Source organism: Equus caballus, chromosome 26, assembly GCF_041296265.1.
Source record: "Equus caballus isolate H_3958 breed thoroughbred chromosome 26, TB-T2T, whole genome shotgun sequence".
NCBI lineage: Eukaryota > Metazoa > Chordata > Mammalia > Perissodactyla > Equidae > Equus > Equus caballus.
Genome location: NC_091709.1, coordinates 38243772 through 38262628, shown reverse-complemented (window position 1 = coordinate 38262628; position 18857 = coordinate 38243772). Strand labels below are relative to the sequence as shown.

At 48.3% G+C, this 18857-nt stretch overlaps 1 protein-coding gene across 8 annotated transcripts in view; it reads left to right on the top strand.

Annotated features, from left to right (window-relative positions):
- The window catches only part of RUNX1 (RUNX family transcription factor 1), a 263885-nt gene that overhangs the window by 230121 nt on the left and 14907 nt on the right, over positions 1-18857 (top strand). Inside the window, exon 5 of one of the 8 annotated variants that reach the window (XM_070252585.1) lies at positions 2871-2937. The exons of the other annotated variants lie outside the window; for them this stretch is intronic. Within the exon in view, the coding sequence (XP_070108686.1) occupies positions 2871-2937 (67 nt within the window). The remainder of the gene's footprint in view (positions 1-2870; positions 2938-18857) is intronic. 8 annotated transcript variants of the gene reach the window in all.

Sequence of the window (18857 nt, the reverse complement as noted above, 5' to 3'; positions counted from 1 at the left end):
TAGTCCCAACTCACTGGAGAGTTGCGAGGATTAAATGAGTTAATATGCCAAAAGCCCTGGATGCCTGGCACACAGTAAGCATTGCATGTATTTTCTCATTACCTCCTGAACTTGTGGCAAGGATTGAGATATATTTTTGTCAATATTTAGCAAAGAGCCATATTTAATACTAAATAACTGGCCAGCGTTATTCTTTCTACTGTTATTGCTATTACTGTGCCCTTGTTGGTGGCGTTGGTGTATCACCAGGGCGTTGCACATCCGTCCTTGCACATGAGCCACACGGCTACTCCGTGATCATTACCTTCAGTGTCTCCTTATTCCCCAGGAGTGATGACAGCCCTGGGGCAGATCAGGCCAGTGGTGGTTTTAGCGGTGTGTTCAACGCAGTTCTGTTTCCTTGGGCAAACTCTAACAAGAGAACCTATAACCACTGTTCCACAAGATCAAATGGGAATGGAAAATGGTTCAAATTGAAAGGAACCTTGAACTTCTTTGCTCAAAGCCCTTTCTTTTACTCATGAGACACTCGTGGCCCAAGCAGCATCAATGATTGGCCCAGTTGGAGGCAGACCTGAACTCCCAGTCTTGGGACTCCTGGTCCAGTGCTCATCCTGTTGGTCCATCCTGCCTCTGCCTCAGAGGTGGTCATAGAACATAGTCTCTGCCGTCAGTATGGAATGCTCATTAGGACATTTAATCGTGCTCTGCCTGCTACTGCCGTTTTCTAAAAGTGTGCTGTCTCCACAGTGAGGTGCTGGAGTCCCATAGTTGGATTCTATATCATGTGCTTCTTTATGTCTCTATTTTCAAAATGTTGAATTTCATACTTAAGGAATAGGCATTTTTTTAAAAGGCAAGGATAGATCTCAAGGCCACCCTTCGTCCTTCTCAGCTCCACCAAGTAAGTACCCCCAACCCCGCTCCCTGGGGGGAGCAAGCAGCTGCAGGGAGGCTGGCGGGACACTCCCTGACCACAGGGCCCACGTGGGCAGCACTCAAGGATGAACCCTGACCCCTCCCCTTACTTGCATGAATTGGACACATTCAGAGAATGTGAATGGTCAGCCTCTTTGGCATTTTTAATGAACCATCTACAAAAGGATTTCTTTGAACCAAGTTTCACCTTCCTGTGTGATTTTAAGTAAATACCTCCCTGTGCCGATTCCGCCCACAAGCCCGGGCTTTGAAAGGCTGCTTGCGGCTTGGGCTGGCGGGCCAGAAGCAGACCAGCAAACAGGTGTGCGAGAGTGACGGGGCAGAGTCGGGGAGCCACAGCTGTGGGAACGCGGCGAGGCGGCTCTGGCAGGCCGGGGCTGGGAGGGCTGGGGGCTGGTGCTGAGTGACAATCCCCTCGTCCCAGCTCAGGAAGCGGCTGCCAACTTCACGCCATTTACTCCCTGCACCGTGCCTGGCAGTGGGAGTTCAGGAGCTAGGCCAGATACAGGCGTCCCTGCGACGGCCACACCCTTGTCCGTGAATTCAGGGTCAGGGACACAAATGGCAGGGCCAAAGCTACCCCAGGAATGTCACAGGAATCCCACGAGCAGAGACAAATGCCCTCTCAGAGGCAGTGCATTGATAAGTAGCTTCTGGGCCCCCTTGCATTACTGAGACTTGGGGACTCCGAAGTCACTTCTAAATGGAACCTAGTTGAGAGTTACTCAGGAGAAATGGGGACCTGAGGCCCTCGCTAACTAGCCGTGTGGATCTGTCATCTCCATCTTTGCCTCCCCTAGCCTGTGGCTCTTGACGTGTCCGGACCGCACTCCCCTCCCGAGGGGCCTCAGCTCCAGGCCGGGCATGGCTCTCGGGGCTTGCCTCACGGTCTGAGAATCACAAGTTTCTAAGGAACAGATAAGAGGAGGCGGCCAGTGAAGGGGAATGCTGTGAAATAGCCCTTTCTTGCTCAAAGAAACGGATCCACTCAGAAACACAGCATTCAGCCATGTTACAAATTTTCTCCCAGGAGTAACGATTTCCCCTGATTCAGGCAGTTCTTACAGTGACTTTGAACTTCTGACCACTGGAGATGAGTGGATCATAGAAAGCTAGACCAGAATGAGATGGCCAGCCCCCTCATTAGACAGACGAGAAACTGGAAGCCCAGAGAAGTCAAGTGACTTGTCGAAGATCACACAGACAGCTCGCGTGTTCAAGCGCTCGGCTTTTCTCTGCCAGGCCTCCCCGGCTTGAATCTATTCCCCGTATTTGGATACAGCAAAGGGAACCTTCCTGAGAAGTCCCTTCAAAACAGCACTTATGTGAGAGAGGGGCTGTTGGAACAAGATTGGGCAAACCCCAGTGTGCCTCTGTGCGCTGCTCCACCCAGTTTCTCATCTTTATATTACAGAAAAAAAAAATCTCAAATAACCCAAACAGGCAGGGTCTGATCTGCAGACAGTCTGCAGGCATCCGCCCAAGAAGCTGCCGGTCGGCTGGTCCATCCTCCTCTGATTTATGTTGTGTGTGTTAAGCCTTAAATTGTTGAGACTCTGGCTGGCTGCAGTGGTATTACTGGAGGGCTCTTGCATGTTTTCAGCTCTCAGAGCTGGCTCCGGTACTGGAGGTGTTGGCCCCAAATCAAGTCCAATCTCACACCTGTCTGAGACAATGAGCGCCTTGTTAGACACATCTCCAGGCCAGGCGGCTCAGGCTGCTTATTTTTCACATTCAGAACAGGGAAGGGGGGGGGCACTGGGGGCCAGGGAGAAGCCAAGTCGAGACTAGGAAATGCTGGGGTCGGCTGCCTCCCTTGCCCCCTCCTCCTCCACCCTCCCTGTCCACCCTCACCCCCATTTATAAACTTTTCTTTATTTTTGGAAATTAAAAAACAAACAAACAATACCAACAGTAGCCCTCTCATACAGGGGAATTTCCTACTGCAAAACAAGGAGCTTGGGGCCTGCTGGAGAGTAAATTCAGTCATCTCAGGAGGTGAGCAGTGCCGTGGAGAAGCGGGGTGCGTGGGTAGGGGGGTAGCGCCCCCGGCGCTGAAACGTGAGCCCTTGCCACGCGGATGGGGTCTGTCTGGGGAAGGTTTTCTCTTCTCTGTTTTCCCTTCCATTGTTGACATGTCAGTGACGGGAGCAGAAAGCAGAGAACTTTTTCCTCGGCTCTACATTGCTCACTGATGAAATAGCAAAGTGTTCTGCCCCGGTTCAGCCTTCCTGTCCTTTGTTATCAACAGAGAAGACAGGGCTGGCCACCAGCAGTTAAGTCTGTGGACCTTTGCAAACCCAGCTTTCCAGGGACCCTGATTCGAGGTAGCCACTGGACACGACCTCTTCTCGTCCAGGTTGGCACCTCTCAAGGCTACCGGCTCTGGATGGTTGTTATTCAGTCAAGCCATCTGAAATGAGTTTTTTCTCATAGGACTGCACACCGTGTGGAGGCCCTTAGGATAAGACTCAAGAAAAGAGTTTCCCAGAGTAATGAAAGCCACTCTTTCCTGCAAGACCCCACCAGAGGGAGGCCACGTAGGAGCACCTAGTGATTCCTTTCTCGTGCCACTGTCATCTTGGGGGCTTGAGCAGCTCAACAAGTCTGCCAGCTTCCATCTCCAAAAGCAAGGCTCTTCCCTGAGCTGAGAGCAATTTGGGTCCCAGTGGTCACCCCATGCTGCTTGTCCTCCAACACAAGACAGGCAGCCCCCATCCTTGTCAACTACAAATAACTATTTAAGCACTAAGCCCCATTGCTGACTCTTATCTTCAGCCTGGAGACACAGCAGGGGAAACATGCATGCTGTTTATTTCATCCGAGACCTTCAGGGATGAAGTGGGGCCCATCCATTTTTCTTAGAGTAATTCACTTTTAACTCAGCCACCCAAGTATCTTTATATACATATCAGCCAACATCCCCAGAGGGACAAAACGACAACTTTTCAGAGGCAGCAGAGTGAGGTGTGGCAAACGGCAAAGAGTGATAGAAAATCTGGAGACTTCTGGCTCCCCTCCAACCTGGGTTTGAATTCCTTCTATGGGACCTTGAGCAACAATGTGTGTGAAGACCCTGTGCAGTGGGAGGTGGTGTCCCTGTTGAGACGTTGGCCTTCAGGAAGGCCAGGGATGGCGCTGCACAGCCTCCCCTCAGGCCCGTGCTCCTCCGTGAGCCCACTCTGTCTGAACATGCCACCTGTGGGGGAATGTGGCTGAGGAAGCAGATGGTGCCTTTTCAGGCCAACTCACGGCCAAGGAGGGCCTGATACAGAAATAAAAGACGCTACCTACTGAGCTCACTTCAACCACTGATTTCATAGCTCCTTCTCAAGCTTCCTGCCTCTCTTCGGGCCGTGAGACTTTCCATTCCTCCCCTGAGCCCATCCGTGCTATGAAATGACCAAAGTCAAATGGACGAGCCAGCGGAGGGAGGCTGGGGCACTGAGGTGGCTGTGACTGCTGTCTTCTTACCTATCTTCTCCTCTCGCCTCTGAACGCCCAGGGCCAGCCCTGCCCACCAGCTTGGGTCCATGCTGGTGTCCTACCCAGAAGGCTCCTTCCCGTCATCCTCCAATCCCGCTTCCCCCAATCCTGCCATTCTTCAGGACACCTTGCCTGCCCCATCTCCTTCAGGGTATCTTTGTCCCCACTGAGGACCAAACTGACTCCCTGCCCCAAGTCCTGGGCCCATCAGTTCACCCCTCTCACTTGGCCATCTCCCCGTTCGCTGCCCTCCATTGTTACCCGATAGAGTGTGTGTTTGACTGCTCTGTCCCCAGCTGTCTTGGGCTCCTGGGCAGCAAGAACTTGAGATTTCCCTCTGTGCTGTGGGATCAGCGAAACATCAAAACTGACCGATCAGATGCCCGCCAGGCAATCAACATGGAACGTGCTCCCTGAACCCCATGCACTCCACCTTCCCCTCCCCATCTGGGATCGTGCTTCCGAAAAATGACAAGTTGCCCTAGAAGTCCCAGGCAGGCAGGAACTCTCTCTCCAACTTCTCCAGACCGCCACCCCCCACCCTAGCCCGGCTCTCCAGGTCAGTGATCAGTGGGAGTCATTGAGGAGCATGTCCCCTGCTCTCAGGACAGCAGGTCAAAACTGGCTATTTGCAGGTTTTAATCCCAATTTCAAAATCTCCTGCCCCGAATGATTTCCTTCCTCCCAAAGCACCAGCTCTCGGGGAGGGCCCTCTGCTTCTTATTCCTTGATCTGCCCTTTCTCCGTCTCACAGAGCCCAGCTGGGAGCCTGCAGGAGAGAGCCTGGCTGGTCCCAGCAGGTGACAGCATACCCATCCCTCCCTGGGCCTTTCCCTTTGCTTTTGTGACAAGGAGAAAAATGGGAAATCTCAGTGCTTCTTGACCTTCTGACCCCACTACCTTCTACAGCCTTCTGTTGACTAAAGCCAGTGGGCTACCCTTCCCTTTTGCTGCCCCCCTACCCCCCAGGCCACACTCTCTTGTGTCATCTTCTTTCTTTCTCATCTTCCTTCTTCCTCAAACAGCTCACTTGAGGCTGTCTTCCAAATACCCAAACATGGTTATACACATTTAATTAGAGATTTGGACCCCAAAGTAAGAATAGGTTGTTTATCCACTACTTCCTTGTGATCCCATCCCCCCCATCTCACGACTGTCTCTTCGGCACCTGCGTCCTGCCCCCTGCCCCCGTGTTCAGGTATCCGTGTTGCCTCCTTCCCTAAGAGTATTCCTAGATTCTTCGTGGTTCCAGCACTTATCAAATCCATCCTTCCAAGTTCACTCTATCTTTGCTAGCCATCCTACTGCCCACCCTAATCACAGTCTATCTCCCAAAGTGACCCCTTGATCCGCCCCAGGGCCTCAGTCTTTCCCAAGACTGAAACATTTCATTGGCAACACCTAACATGGACAACAGAAGCCAAGGGACCCCTTCCCCCATTCGCCTTCGCATCGTCACATTATAGTTTTCAGCTGGTGGGTGAAGGACCATTCCAACCCATCTATACCGCCCCACTGGTCTCTGTCTGACAAAAATAACAAAATGTGGACCAGCAGAGGGAAAGCTGTTCGCTACCCTCCTTGTCAATCTTCTCTTTCGCCTTCGTTGTCCCCTCTTCCCTCGGTTCCTCAGAAGCCTCTTTTGTTCCAATGAAGGGCAAAGTACTTTGGACATGTTGTTGAGACTGGTTAGGTTTTTTTTTCAAAGAAGACAGGAAGTTCCTGTTTATTGGAAAGGTTGTTCGTTTCCAGAGACGTTACAGAGCCAAGCAGCTATAGGATGATTTCTCGCTGCCTGTTTTCGGAGTGGCACACAATACCAAAAAAGAAGCCAATGAGAGAGAGAGAGTCACTGAACACAAAGGGAGATGTTATAATAGGCTTTTGTTGGTACTTGTATTTTCTTGTTGGAAAACAGAGCAGAGCCCCTGAGGTGCTGAGGTGCGGACAGAAGCCTGATGTTATCGGGCCCCTAGAAATCCTGCCTGGAGTCCAGTGGCAGGCGGCATCCAGAACTCCGAGAGATGGAGGCAACTGGTCCTGCTCAGTACAAACGGTGCTTTTAGTCTTTCGTAAACAGCCTGTGCCCCAGGGCTCAAATCCTTCAAAAGTTTGCCTAGGTAATTGCGTTTCATTGCTGTCTGGCATGTGCTCATCAGTCTAATCTGGAGGTTCAGACAGCCAGGCCAAAGCTTGCGAGACTGGAGGAGAACGAGCCCGTGAATTTAATCCACTTGAAAGACAGACTAATACAAGTGCGGCTAACTCATTATTTTAAGTGATGTGAGCAGAAAGGGGTATGGCACTTTCCATAAAAGGGTTTAAAATCAGCACGTTGCAGCCACTTGGCAGTTTAAGGCCATTAGAAGAAAAGGCGGAACCAGGGAGACGATGTGATGCTGCCACCTCCTTGCTTCTGGAATTTTGCCTCCTCCCCCACGGCCGCCCCCAAAACACAAAAGGAGGGGAAAATGGTAACCTCCCGCCCCCTGATTTTGACTTGGGTTATTCATGAATTCACAGCAACAGACGCCAACTTTTATTTGAGATTTGGGGTTGTTTGGACTTAGTTTCAGGGTAGAACGGAGACATAAATGGAGTAAGGACTTTCCAATCAGTCCCACAAAGCTCAGAATCCCGGCCCTGTCAGCAGGAAAAGGTGCTCCTCCCCAGCATCCATTGGGCACTGGGCTTGATGATTACTTCTTTTTTTTTTTTTTTGGGGTTTAGACCAGTTTTTTCATTTTGTCAGTAAATGGTAACTAGGTTGGGGGGGGGAAATGGCTTTGATCATCATATAGTAAAAACAGCGCTCTACAAAGAACCAGAAGGTCTGTCCTTGCCCTGTCACCTCTCCTCTCCACCCTTTCTCTGAGATGGGGCTGGCTGGGAAGGTCTCCGAGGTTGCTTTCTGCCCTATCATTCCATGAGATGTTGGAATGAAACCTTAGAAATGTTGACAGTGATTTGCATCATTATCTCGTTACATGTGACTCATGCCCGGGAAGCTGGGACCAGGCAAGCACTAGCCTGTCTTTTCCCAGGTGGCAAAGCCAATGGTCAGCTCAGGAGTGACCTTGTTGGTCACTGACACCTGCAGCTCAGCCAGGGCTCGGCATGCCAGCTCCAAGTCTGGGTGGCAGGCCATGAGACTGTGAGAAAGCAGTTGTCCCAAACCCTGGCATGGGGACGGAGTTCTCCTGGGCACATCACGACTGCTGACGCCATGCCGGCAGATGGATGGCCTCCAGCCACCCCAGCATTCCCACAGGGGCTCCAGAAGGCATCCCACCATAGCCCTTATCTCTTCGCACCCCTCAGTTTCATCTGCACTCTGCCCCAGGCACCGTGCTGCATTAAATTTCTCTTGAGTCTGAGGGCACCTCTGGAAGTCACATCTATGGCTTGTCATCATGGTTTGACTTGGTGGCTGAAAACCACCGTGGTGGTGTGTACCTACCCTGGGCTGGGTTTCCCTAAGGCACCACTGACATTTGGGGCCCGATCATTCTCTGCCGTAGGGGGCCATGCTGGGTACTGTGGGATGTTTCGCAGCAATCCTGGCCTCCACTCATTAGATACCAGTTTCTCACCCCTGTTGTGAGAAACAAAAATGTCCCAGACATTGCCCAACATCCCCTGGAGGAGAAATCGCCCCTGTTTAGACCAGTCTGGGAAATTCACAAGGATTTAGTCAGTCCACACAGGATGTTAACACTTGCAACAAATGGGAGTCGCTTGGGTGTCTTTCCGGGCAGTAAATCCATTTTGACTCTTACTTCTCCTGGTCTCTAGGATCTCTGTTCTCCAGAGGTCATCCCTTGTGTTGAACAAGAGTTTCCTAGCTGTCTGCTATCTCAACCTCTTCCTTTAATTTTTTTTAAAAATTCTCCCATTTTAGTCCAAGTCACTGAAAACCTCCTGCTTCTCTGAGAAAGCCTTCCTTGACCTTGTAAATCAAAGCAGTTCTCTGGAGGGAGGTTTCCCACTGCTGGGCTCAGTATCATCTTTCTCAGGGTGACCTCATCTATTAAAGTATGAAGGTTGTATTTGAAATGCCATTTACTTTCTCTAAGTCAATAACTGAAGCTGTGGATCTTTAGATCATCAGAGGTCTGCTTATTACCAAGAGGTTTTGCATGTGTGTGTCATTTTTTAAATCGAGATCTGTGCTGGAGTTGAAAAGAATTCCGGCAGAGTTCCATTTGCCTTTCTGAATCAGAGTTCGGGGTGATATTCCTTTGCGAACGCGGATTGCCCCGAGATGAGTCTGACTTTATTAGTTTGTGTCCTTTGTTCAGAGCACCAGGTATGGGCTATGAAGGTGCACACGGCTCTTATCTTCAAAGGTCTCCTTTATGCTGCCAATCTCCACCTCAGCAACCTGCGCTATTAATCTACCACAATCCCAATTAGTTCACATCAAGGTCAGTGCTTTGCAGTGTGAGAAATGGCTGCAGATTCCAGTGGACAAATCCCTCTTGTGTAGATCTCATGTGAAAATGAGGGAGAAGACTGTGGCAGGGGAATTAGATGAGAGAGGGAGCTGTGTGATCCCACAGAAGAAACTAATAGTGACTCTCCATGCCTCCCATGTCAGAAAAATCCAATTATTCTAAAGAACTGAAAGCTTGCATAGGAACATCGCATCCAAGGAGGAAAGAGTCTGGATTCTTCTTCCTCACTCTGTTGCCTCGATAGCAAATATCTGAGTCATTTAGCAGTTTCAAAAAATAAAGAGAAGCATAAGGAAGCTATTTCTTGGGGGCTTTTTATGTATGGAGAAGCTTGAGTTTAACAAGTATAATAAACACCACTCCAAAAATGTGTCTACAAAACATAAACCAGAGCTGGTGAGCCTTATGGGGTGTTGTGTTCTAGGAATGAAGGATGATGCTGAGCTCAAAGCTGCCAGTCTCTGTGAGGCCACCAACAGAACAGACAGTAAATCCGTGAATCGCGTATGTCTTATTACTCCAGTGGGGGGCTGGGGGAGGTAAGGCCCCTCCTTCTGGAAAGAGAATATGCTTCCTGGTTTTGTCATTAGTTCTGGCATAGCAGAGTGGGAGGAATAAAGCGGTTCAAGTGGAATGGCAGTGCCCTTTTAGAGGGAGAAATTTGTGGTTATGTACATTCAGAGACCCTCCCCATAGTTTTGTGGAAGTTCAGAGTGTTGGAAGGAATGGCCAGGAACCACACAGTGCTCGCTGTGCTGTTCCCTCGAGGCAGGCACTGGGCATTTGTGCCCCTGCAAAAGAGAGGATGCTAGAGGGGGTGCAGAAGGGGCGACTCCTTGAGGGGTTCTGACTCGCACCCCTGGGAATTCCAGGAGCCTGAGCCTGATGTGGGGGAAAGGAAAACAAGAAGAGGGTGCAAGTAGAGAGAGAAAAGTTGTGACAGGACAGAGTGGGCAGGAGAGACGCATGAGGGGAACAGGAGAATGCTGAAGCAACACTGGTTTAGCAAGCAAGCATGTATGGAGGGCGCTGGGCACTTCTGCTTGCTGGAGTTATTCCACTTCCTTTGTCAGAATATTCTTCTTCAAGCTGGGAGCGTGGAATGGAAGCTCTTAAAGGAAGAGCTGTTGCCATTCAACATAAGTCCTCATAAGGTAAAGAATGATGCGTCCTTGATTTGCAAGACTCAGCTTTGGGATTTCTGTGCTGTGGCCGCGATGCAGCTGCCTTCTGCGGTGAGGATGTGGTCCTTTCTCTGAAGGAGGCAGGTGCTCAGCGGGAGGAAGGGCTTATACATCATCTTAGCAGTCTGCATACAACCCTGCTGGAACAGCACAATGGCGCACACATTGATTTTGAGACCACATTTTCCCCAGTGAGGGCCTTGGGGACATTTTGCACCTTGGAGCTCTGGCTGGCTAAGGAAGGTCCTAGTGGCTCCGTAGGGCTGAGCCTCTCCCCTCCTCACATGGAGCACTAGCCGGCATGGATGAGAAACCTGTGGCAGGCGGCACTGGGTGGATGCTCTCTGGACACAGGATCTTTTTCCGAAGGCACAGGGGAGAGAAGCCATGCCTACTAGGTGTCAGGTACTGCACTAATGATGATGGAGCTCAGGATCACATTTCATCCTCCCTGCAACCCCTCCTCACAGGTGGGGAAACTGAGTCTCCAAAGGCTTAAGTCACTTGCCTCAGCGTGCAGTGAGGGGCGAGCTGGGGGCTCAGTCCTGATGTCTCAGACTCCCAAGCCAGGCCCTTGCTCAAGTCCTTTTGACTCCCTGAGGGACAGCTCAGGGACAAGGTTGCCAACCCTGGAAATGTTTGGGGCCAACACAAACCAAAGGCTAGTTAAGCATCTTTCATGTTCTCTTTCCGCACTCTCTAGATCATATTGTGTTCCATTCTCTCTTTCCCCATTCATATGAGTTCTTCTTCTGATTTTATTAGAATGCCATGCTTCAGAGTTGGCCGCTTAAAACGCAAGTGCGTGGCGTAAAATCCAGTAAGGATGCATTAGAGCCCATGTCACATGGGAGCAGAAGACAGAGGTTCTGGAAGGGCTTCAAGCCACTCTAAAATGTGTCAGACACTCTAACATTTTACGAAACCACAAAAGTGCTCATGTAAAAACTCAAAAACTCGAGTTGCAGCTAGGAGAACGCACAATTGGACAGACATGGTCAAAGTGGCAGGCAGGGGGGCCTCGGATCTCTCTGCCCCACGCCCCCAAAACCTCTCCCACCAGAAGCCTGTCCGATGCCGGGGGTTGGCTGGAGGGCAGCATGCTGGGACAGAGAGCTGGGGCTACAGAGCTGGATGAGGTGTCCTCAAAGGAAGCCAGGCTGCAGAATGACGGGAGAGAGACCTGTTGTGCGCCAGATCTCGTTCTGAGCTGGGCTCAGGAGCGTATTCTCCAAAACAGACAACTCACGGGGCAGGGGTCAGTCCTCTTACAGTCCCTGCAGTCCCAAAGATAACATCACTCCTTTTTTTCTTGCCTGCTGCCACCCTGAGGCATTACAAGGACCCTGGCAAAGCCTCGGCCATGTTACTTAATAGGATCTGCCCAAGGGACGGCTCTTACTGGATCTACTTAGTCGGAGAGATCACTGGTGCCTCTCTGCGAAGTCCCGTGGGCTTCCCCGTCATCAGCACCTGGCCTTCCATGGCCACTCTGGACTGCGGCTTGGCTCTGACGGTCTCCCACCCTGGGCCATGGAACAAAGACTCTCAAACCTGCACAGTCCTCTTTATAGCCTCTGCTACCCTCAGTGGAATGGTCTTTCAGAAAATTCTGTTTCTTTAGCTCTGGGCAATCCTGGGCCACGCTGTGCCTCTCCCACTGTAGCTTCCCACCTTGAGGTGTCAGTCGTTTGTCTCCTCATCCCTCACAGAGCAAGGGCCCTCATTCTACGCCAAGTGCCCAGTCCCAAGCGAGAGGCTGCCTGGATTTCCCAGCCCTCAACACAGTATTTCCGGCTCATCCCTTTCAAGGAACTAACAAAGAAGGCAAAGATGCCGGAGAATGAGTGGATGGGAACAGAAAGCCATCTTTACCCTCCGTATTTTGAGGTTTTTGTTGGAGGAGAAGAAAATGGAGGAATGGACGGAAATTAGCAGGGTGGTCGTGGAATAACTGGAACATGCCCCGTAAGGGCCTGGCCTCACAGGAATCTATCCAGCCTCTCTGTAGGATCAGTTCAGGCCTTGACAGTGTGTACAGGAGGCTGAGGGGCAGAAAACCTTCACAGGAAAGGCGTCTGCGATGGATGTTTGTTGAACAAAGAAGGGAAATCATTCGTCTGCAAGGGAGGGCAGAGCAGAGAGCAGAAGGTGCCTTCTCTTCTCTCAGAACCACGATCCCTCCGCCCCGTGTGAACTGAAAGCCGCTCTCCCTCCGACTGAGGGAGATTGTGCCGGCAGACAACAAGAGGTGTTATCAAAACCCCCGTCTCTTCTAGAAGCCAGTGACTTATCCCTGAACCCTTCCTGGGAGACAGTGGTGCCTGAGTCCAGAGCCTTTTTCCAGACGCATCTCAGGCTGGTCTGGCCGAGAGGAGAGGCTCCTGGAGAGGGGTGAACTGTTTCCCCTGGGAACTGTCTGGCAACTCTAATGAGGAAGAGCGCTTTGCATTTATGGAGCGCCTTTCATCTGCGGCTCTCAAAGCTGCGCCGCAAACATTAATTAACTCTCACACCTGTGAGGCAGGTGAGTCTGGCTGCCCCCATTTTTAGAAATGAGGAAACAGAGGTTTGAGAGGAAAAGCACTGTGGTGAGCCACCAGGGTTGGGGGCGGCTCTGATCTTAGGAGCCAGCCTTCTGGATTCCCAGCGCCCTGACCGCAAAGCCACGAAGCCTCCCCACTCGGAATGTGGGTCCCAGGGGCAGTGAGTGGTGGAGACGTGGCCACACAACTCCCTTCTTCCCTCCCGCAGGCAGCCTGCCACCTCCCAGGCCCGCGGCTGGCTGTGAGGACGGGATCCCTCAAAACCCTAAAGGCCTTTAAAACAGTCTCCCCGGGCAGGTCTCTGCCCCAGCTTGGTGCTGGATGCTTCCCTTCAAAGTAATTGCTGGAACAATGAATGCATCTTAGCTGTACATGACTAACCAAGATGTCTGCAGCCAGCAGAGACAAGCGGTTGGCAAATACCGGAGCTCTTTCACAACCTCTCTTTTTCCAGGATCCAGAGCTGGTGGGAACTGGCTCTTGGTATCATGAGATTTCACTGATAGCGACGACTGCTAATCCAGCGTCTGCTACCTCGGTGCACTTGTGGGTGACTGCGATTCCTGCCTGTTGTGCTGTGTTGCATTTTTACTGCCTCGGCTAGAAGAAACAGCACGAGAGACACTGGGAGACAGTGGAACTTTCAGGGAAGTTCTCTGCTTTTTCACAGCCGAGAATTACGCAATGCCTGAGGCCATGAACGCTGGTATCCCACAATTCTGAAGGAAGCAGTGAAGCATCTGGGGTCACCCTGTCTGTCTGTACGGGAGCCTGGCTCTTTCTTCCCAGGGGTCCCAGACGGGGAGATGCAAGCCACCACTGGGGCTCGCCCTGACACATCACCCTGGAAACTGACTCACATCTCTGAGTCCTGAGTCACATCCTGTTGTGTGTTCTGAGGCATCCAAGAGGGCATTACACCAGCTACCCATGACTGAGGTGAACTTGGAGGGCACCCTGGGAACTGCCCTGTCTCTCCCAAGCTGAAAGAGGGAACCAATCCTCCAGGGAAAAACCAGGGTGGCCCGAGGGTTTATATGTTCACCGAGCAGGTCAGCTTTTTTAAAAACAGACGCTGGGGGCCCATGGCAGGCATAACTGTCTGCTCTTTGTTTTTAACTGGCTCTGAAAGGTGACTGAAAGACCAGGTCTTTAAAGATATCAGCTGGCTAGCCAAGGAAAGGGCCTTCTAACTATAACAACCAGCAGGAGAGCACCATCAGCCCTCTCCTGGCCCCAGGCTGAGGGAAGATGTCCCAGCGCACATGGTACTGTTGGAAACCAGGGTTTGAGGGTAGCTGTTAAAAAGCCCATAGAGGTGGGTGGTCAGAGTAGAACCAGGATGTGTCTCTGGCCATCCTCTCCTGTGGCCTGGTGGGATTGTGAAGACCAAGCATTTTAAACTTTCCAAAGAACGGTTTTTGGTTTTGTTGATTTTTTCTGTTACTTTCTTATATTCTATATTGTTGACTTCTACTCTAATTTTTATTATTTCTTTTCTTCTGCTTGCTTTTGATTTGCAGAGGTCTTTTTCTCTAGTTTCCTAAGGTGGGAGCTTAGATTCTTGAATCTGGATCTTTCTTCTTCTCTAATGGTTGCATCCAATGCTATAAATTTCCCTCTAAGCCCTGCTTTTGCTGCATCTCACAAATTGTGACAAGTTGGATTTTCATTTAGTTCAAAATACATTCTAATTTCTCTTGAGACTTCTTATCTGGCCCAGAAGCATGTTGTTTAAGCTGCAAATACTTGGAGATTTTTCCAACTATCTTTGTGCTATTGATTTTTTAGTTTAAATCCATGTGGCCTGAGAATATATACTTTGTATGGTTTCTGTTCTTTTAAATTTGTTAAGGTGTGTTTTATGGCCCAGAATGTGGTCTATCTTGGTGAACATCCCCTGTGAGTGTCTGAAGAATGTGTATTCTGCTGTTGCTGGATAGAGTATTCTATGAATGTTAACTAGATCAAGTTGGTTGGTAGTGCTGTTCAGGTTAACTATGCCCTAATTTTCTGCCTGCTTGATGTATTAAATACTAAAACAGGGATACTGAAGTCTTCAACTATAATAGGGTATTTTTCTATTTCTCTTGTAGCTCTATCAGTTTCTGGCCTATTTTTTTGATACTCTGTTGTTAGGTGCATTCATGTTGAGGATTGTTATGTCTTTTTAGAGAATTGACTCCTTTGTCATCATGTAACTCCTTTCTTTATCCCTGAAATTCTTCCTTCTTCTGAAGTCAGTTTTGTACAAAATTAATATAGCTATCCTGGCTTTCCTTTGTTTAGTATTGGCCTGGTATATCTTTCTCCATCCCTTTACTTTTAACCTGAATCTTTATTTTTAAAGTGGGTTCTCTGTAGACAACATATAGTTGAATCTTGTTTTTAACCCACTCTGACCATCTCTGTCTTAATCGGCACATTTAGACCATTCACACTTAAAGTGATTACTGATATACTTGGATTAATATTTGCCCTGCTTGTAACTGTTTTATATTTATTGCACCTGTTTTTTTCCCTTTTCTGCCTTCTCTGGCTTTAACTGAGTATCTTACATGATTCCATCTTATCTCCTCTCTTAGCATATCAATTACACTTTTTAAAAAAATGTTTTTGCTGACTGCCCTAAAGTTTTCAAAATACATGTATAATGAATGTAAGTTACCATCAAATTATACCACTTCTTCAATCCCATTTCTGTCATTACACTCATTCATTTCACTTATCCATATGTTATATCACCCAATACATTATTACTATTATCACTTCAAACAGACAGTTATCTTTTAGATCAATTAAGAATAGGAAAAATAAGACTTTTACCTTCATTTAATCCTTCTCTGATGTTCTCCCTTTCTTTATGCAGATGCTAGTTTCTGACTTATACTATTTTTCTTCTCTCTGAGGAACTTCTTTTAACATTTCTTGTGGGGCAGGTCTGCTGGCAATAAATTATTTCAGTTGTTGTTTGTCAGAAAATGTGTTTATTTCTCCTTCACCTTTGAAGGATAATTTTACTGAATACAGAATTCTAGGTTGGTGGCTTTTTTCCTTCCAACACTCTAAATATTTACTACACTCTCCTTTTGCTCACAAGGTTTCTGAACAGAAGTCCAAAGAAATTCTTATCTTTGTTCCTTTCAAGGTAAGGCATCCATTACACCTCCACTTCTGGTTTCTTTCAAGATCTTCTCTTTGTCTTTGGGTTTGCTGCAGTTTCAATATGATATGTAATGTATGAAATGAAATGAAACGATATGAAATGTAGATTATTTGGTATTTATCTTACCTGATATTCTCTGAGCTTCCTGGATCTATGGTTTGGTGTTGTCATTAATTTTGGAAAATTCGCAACCATTAATACTTCAAATATTTCTTCCACTCTCTTTTGTCTCCGTTTTCCTTCTGCTACTTTTATTACATATGTTAACTTTTTGAAATTGTCCCAAATTTTGTGGATTTCCTGTTTTGGGGGACTTTTTTTTCTGTTTTCTCTTTACCTTTGAGTTTTGGAAGTTTCTATTGGCATATTTTCAAGCTCATTGATTCTTTCCTCAGCCATGTCCAGTCTATTGCTGAGCCCATCAAAGGCATTTCTCATTTCTGTTACAGTGTTTTTCATTTCTAGAATTTCTTTTTGAGTCTTAGAGTTTCCATCTCCCCACTTACCTTACCCATCTGTTCCTGCATGTTGTCTTCTTTTTTCATTAGAGCCCTTAACATATTAGTCATAGTTAAATTCCCTGTCTGGTAAGGCCAAAATCTGTGTCAGATCTGAGTCTGCTTCTGATGCTTATTTTGTCCCTTCAGACTGTTTTCTCATGCCTTTTGGCAGGTCTTGTTATTTTTGTTTTTGAAAGCTGGACATGATGTATCAGGTAATAGGAACTGAGGTAAATAGGCTTTTAGAGTGAGGTGGTATGTTCATACAGTCTGGAGTTGGGCTGTGTTTAATGTTTTCTTAGCTGTAGGTGCCAGAGGCTTCAAATTCCTCTAGTGTCTTTGTTTTAGTCTCCCTTGTTGTCTTCAGGCTTCCCTAAGAGCTCCTCCTTAAATGGTCTGTGTCTTGCAGCTCTTTCAGCTGTAACCCATTGTTATTAAACTGGATCACATGAGAACCTGGTGGAGTTCCTGAATGAAAAACTCCAAAAGTGTCTCCACCCCACTCCATATACACATGCACAAGCCTGCAGCCCCCAGGATTTCCCACTTTCACACTAGTCTATATTCGGCCTCCAACAATTTGTCAAAATTACATGTTCATACCAGTTTATGGCTCCAGTGGCTTCTTCTCCCAGTAAGCAGACCCCAGTGTAATTCTCTGTTACTTGCCTGCCTCTCAAGATTTTGGGGTGGCAGTTTGCCCTATGACCTCAATTCTCCAATAGATCCAAGAAAAGTCACAGATCATCAGTTTGTTCAGCTTTTTTCTCGTTGTAAAGATGGAAGTGATGACTCCCAAGCTCTTTACATTTTGGAGCTAAAATTGGAAGCAGCAGAACATTCTGACATGAATTATCTGACAGGGTCATTTTTTACTCTGGAGACTTCTTTTGTGTGGCTCCAGAGCCCATGCTTTTCTTTTCTTTTCTTTTCTTTTTTTGGTGGAGAAGATTGGCCCCTGAGCTAACATCTGTTGCCAATCTTCCTCTTTTTTTAAAATCTCCCCAAAGGCCCAGCTCATAGTTGTATATCCTAGCTGTAAGTCATTCTAGTTATTCTATGTGGGATTCCACCACAGCATGGCCTGATGAGCAGTGCTAAGTCCATGACCAGGATCCAAACCAGCACACCCTGGGCCGCCAAAGCAGAGCATGCAAACTTAACCACTTGGCAATGGGGCCAGCCCCTGGAGACTTTTTGATATTGCTGCATCAAAAGGTAAGAGCATGTGCCAGCCCCAACCCAGTGGTGTGGTGGTTGAGTGTGCACACTCTGCTTTGGCAGCCCTGAGTTCATGGGTTCAGATCTTGGATGTGGACCTATACACTGTTCATCAAGCCATGCTGTGGTTGGGTCCCACATACAAAATGGGGGAAGGTTGGCACAGATGTTAGCTCAGGGACAGTCTTCCTTAAGCAAAAATAGGAAGACTGGTAATGGATGTTAGCTCAGGGCAATCTTCCTCACCAAAAAAAAAAAAAAAGGTAAGAGCCTTCTACTTTCTTATCAAGTGAATTATGGCACAGATACCTCTGAACTCATAACTAGCCTCAACCCCACTTATCCCTTACTTCCCCCCTTCTTTGAGCTCATTTCAAATGGAAGGGAGTGGGGCTCAGGAATGTGGAGAGGGGCTGGCCCTGTGGCTGAGTAGTTAAGGTCGTTCACTCCACTTCGGTGGCCCGGGATTTGCTGGTTCAGATCCTGGGTGTGGACCTATGCACTGCTTATCAAGCTGTGCTGTGGCAGCATCCCACATAGAAGAACTAGAAGGACTTACAACTAGAATATACAACTATGCACAGGGGCTTTGGGGAGAAAAACAAAAAAGAGGAAGCTTGGCAACAGATGTTAGCTCAGGGCCAATCTTCACACACACACAAAAAGTACATATCTTCAAAAGAAAAAAAGGAATGTGGAGTGTGTTTTCCTCATTTTTTGATGACCAAAGGGCTGAAAATAACCCATCACAAAATGGCCTCAGTAACTGGCTGCATCAAAACATACGTAACCTGGAAAAAACAGATGCAGAAAGGCTCAAATTTAAACTTTCTAATCCAGTAGTTTTTTCATGGAAACATAAATTGGTTGAGATTGAATCTTCATCTTCACCCGAATTCTGCAGTTTTCTTCCCCCTTTACCATTTAATCTCCTGAGTCCAGTTCCTCTCCAGTGCTGAAGGCCGTCAAGCCCTTTGTAAACAGAACAGTATCACCTGAGCCTCATCCTGGAGCAGGTGTTTGTGGCCTTACCAATAAATATCAGATAAGTCCCTTGGCATGGATTTCTTTCCCTTTTTAGTAATAATCATAAAAAATCAGTCAGACAGGGGCCGGCCCCAGGGCCAAGTGGTTAAGTTCGCACGCTCCGCTTCAGTGGCCCAGGGTTTCGTGGGTTCAGATCCTGGGCGCAGACATGGCACCGCTCATCAAGCTATGCTGAGGCGGCGTCCCACATAGCACAACCAGCAGGACCTACAACCAGAATATACAATTATGTACTGGGGGCTTTAGGGAGAAGAAGAAGAAGAAAAGAAAAAGAAGATTGGCAACAGATGTTAGTGCAGGTGCCGATCTTT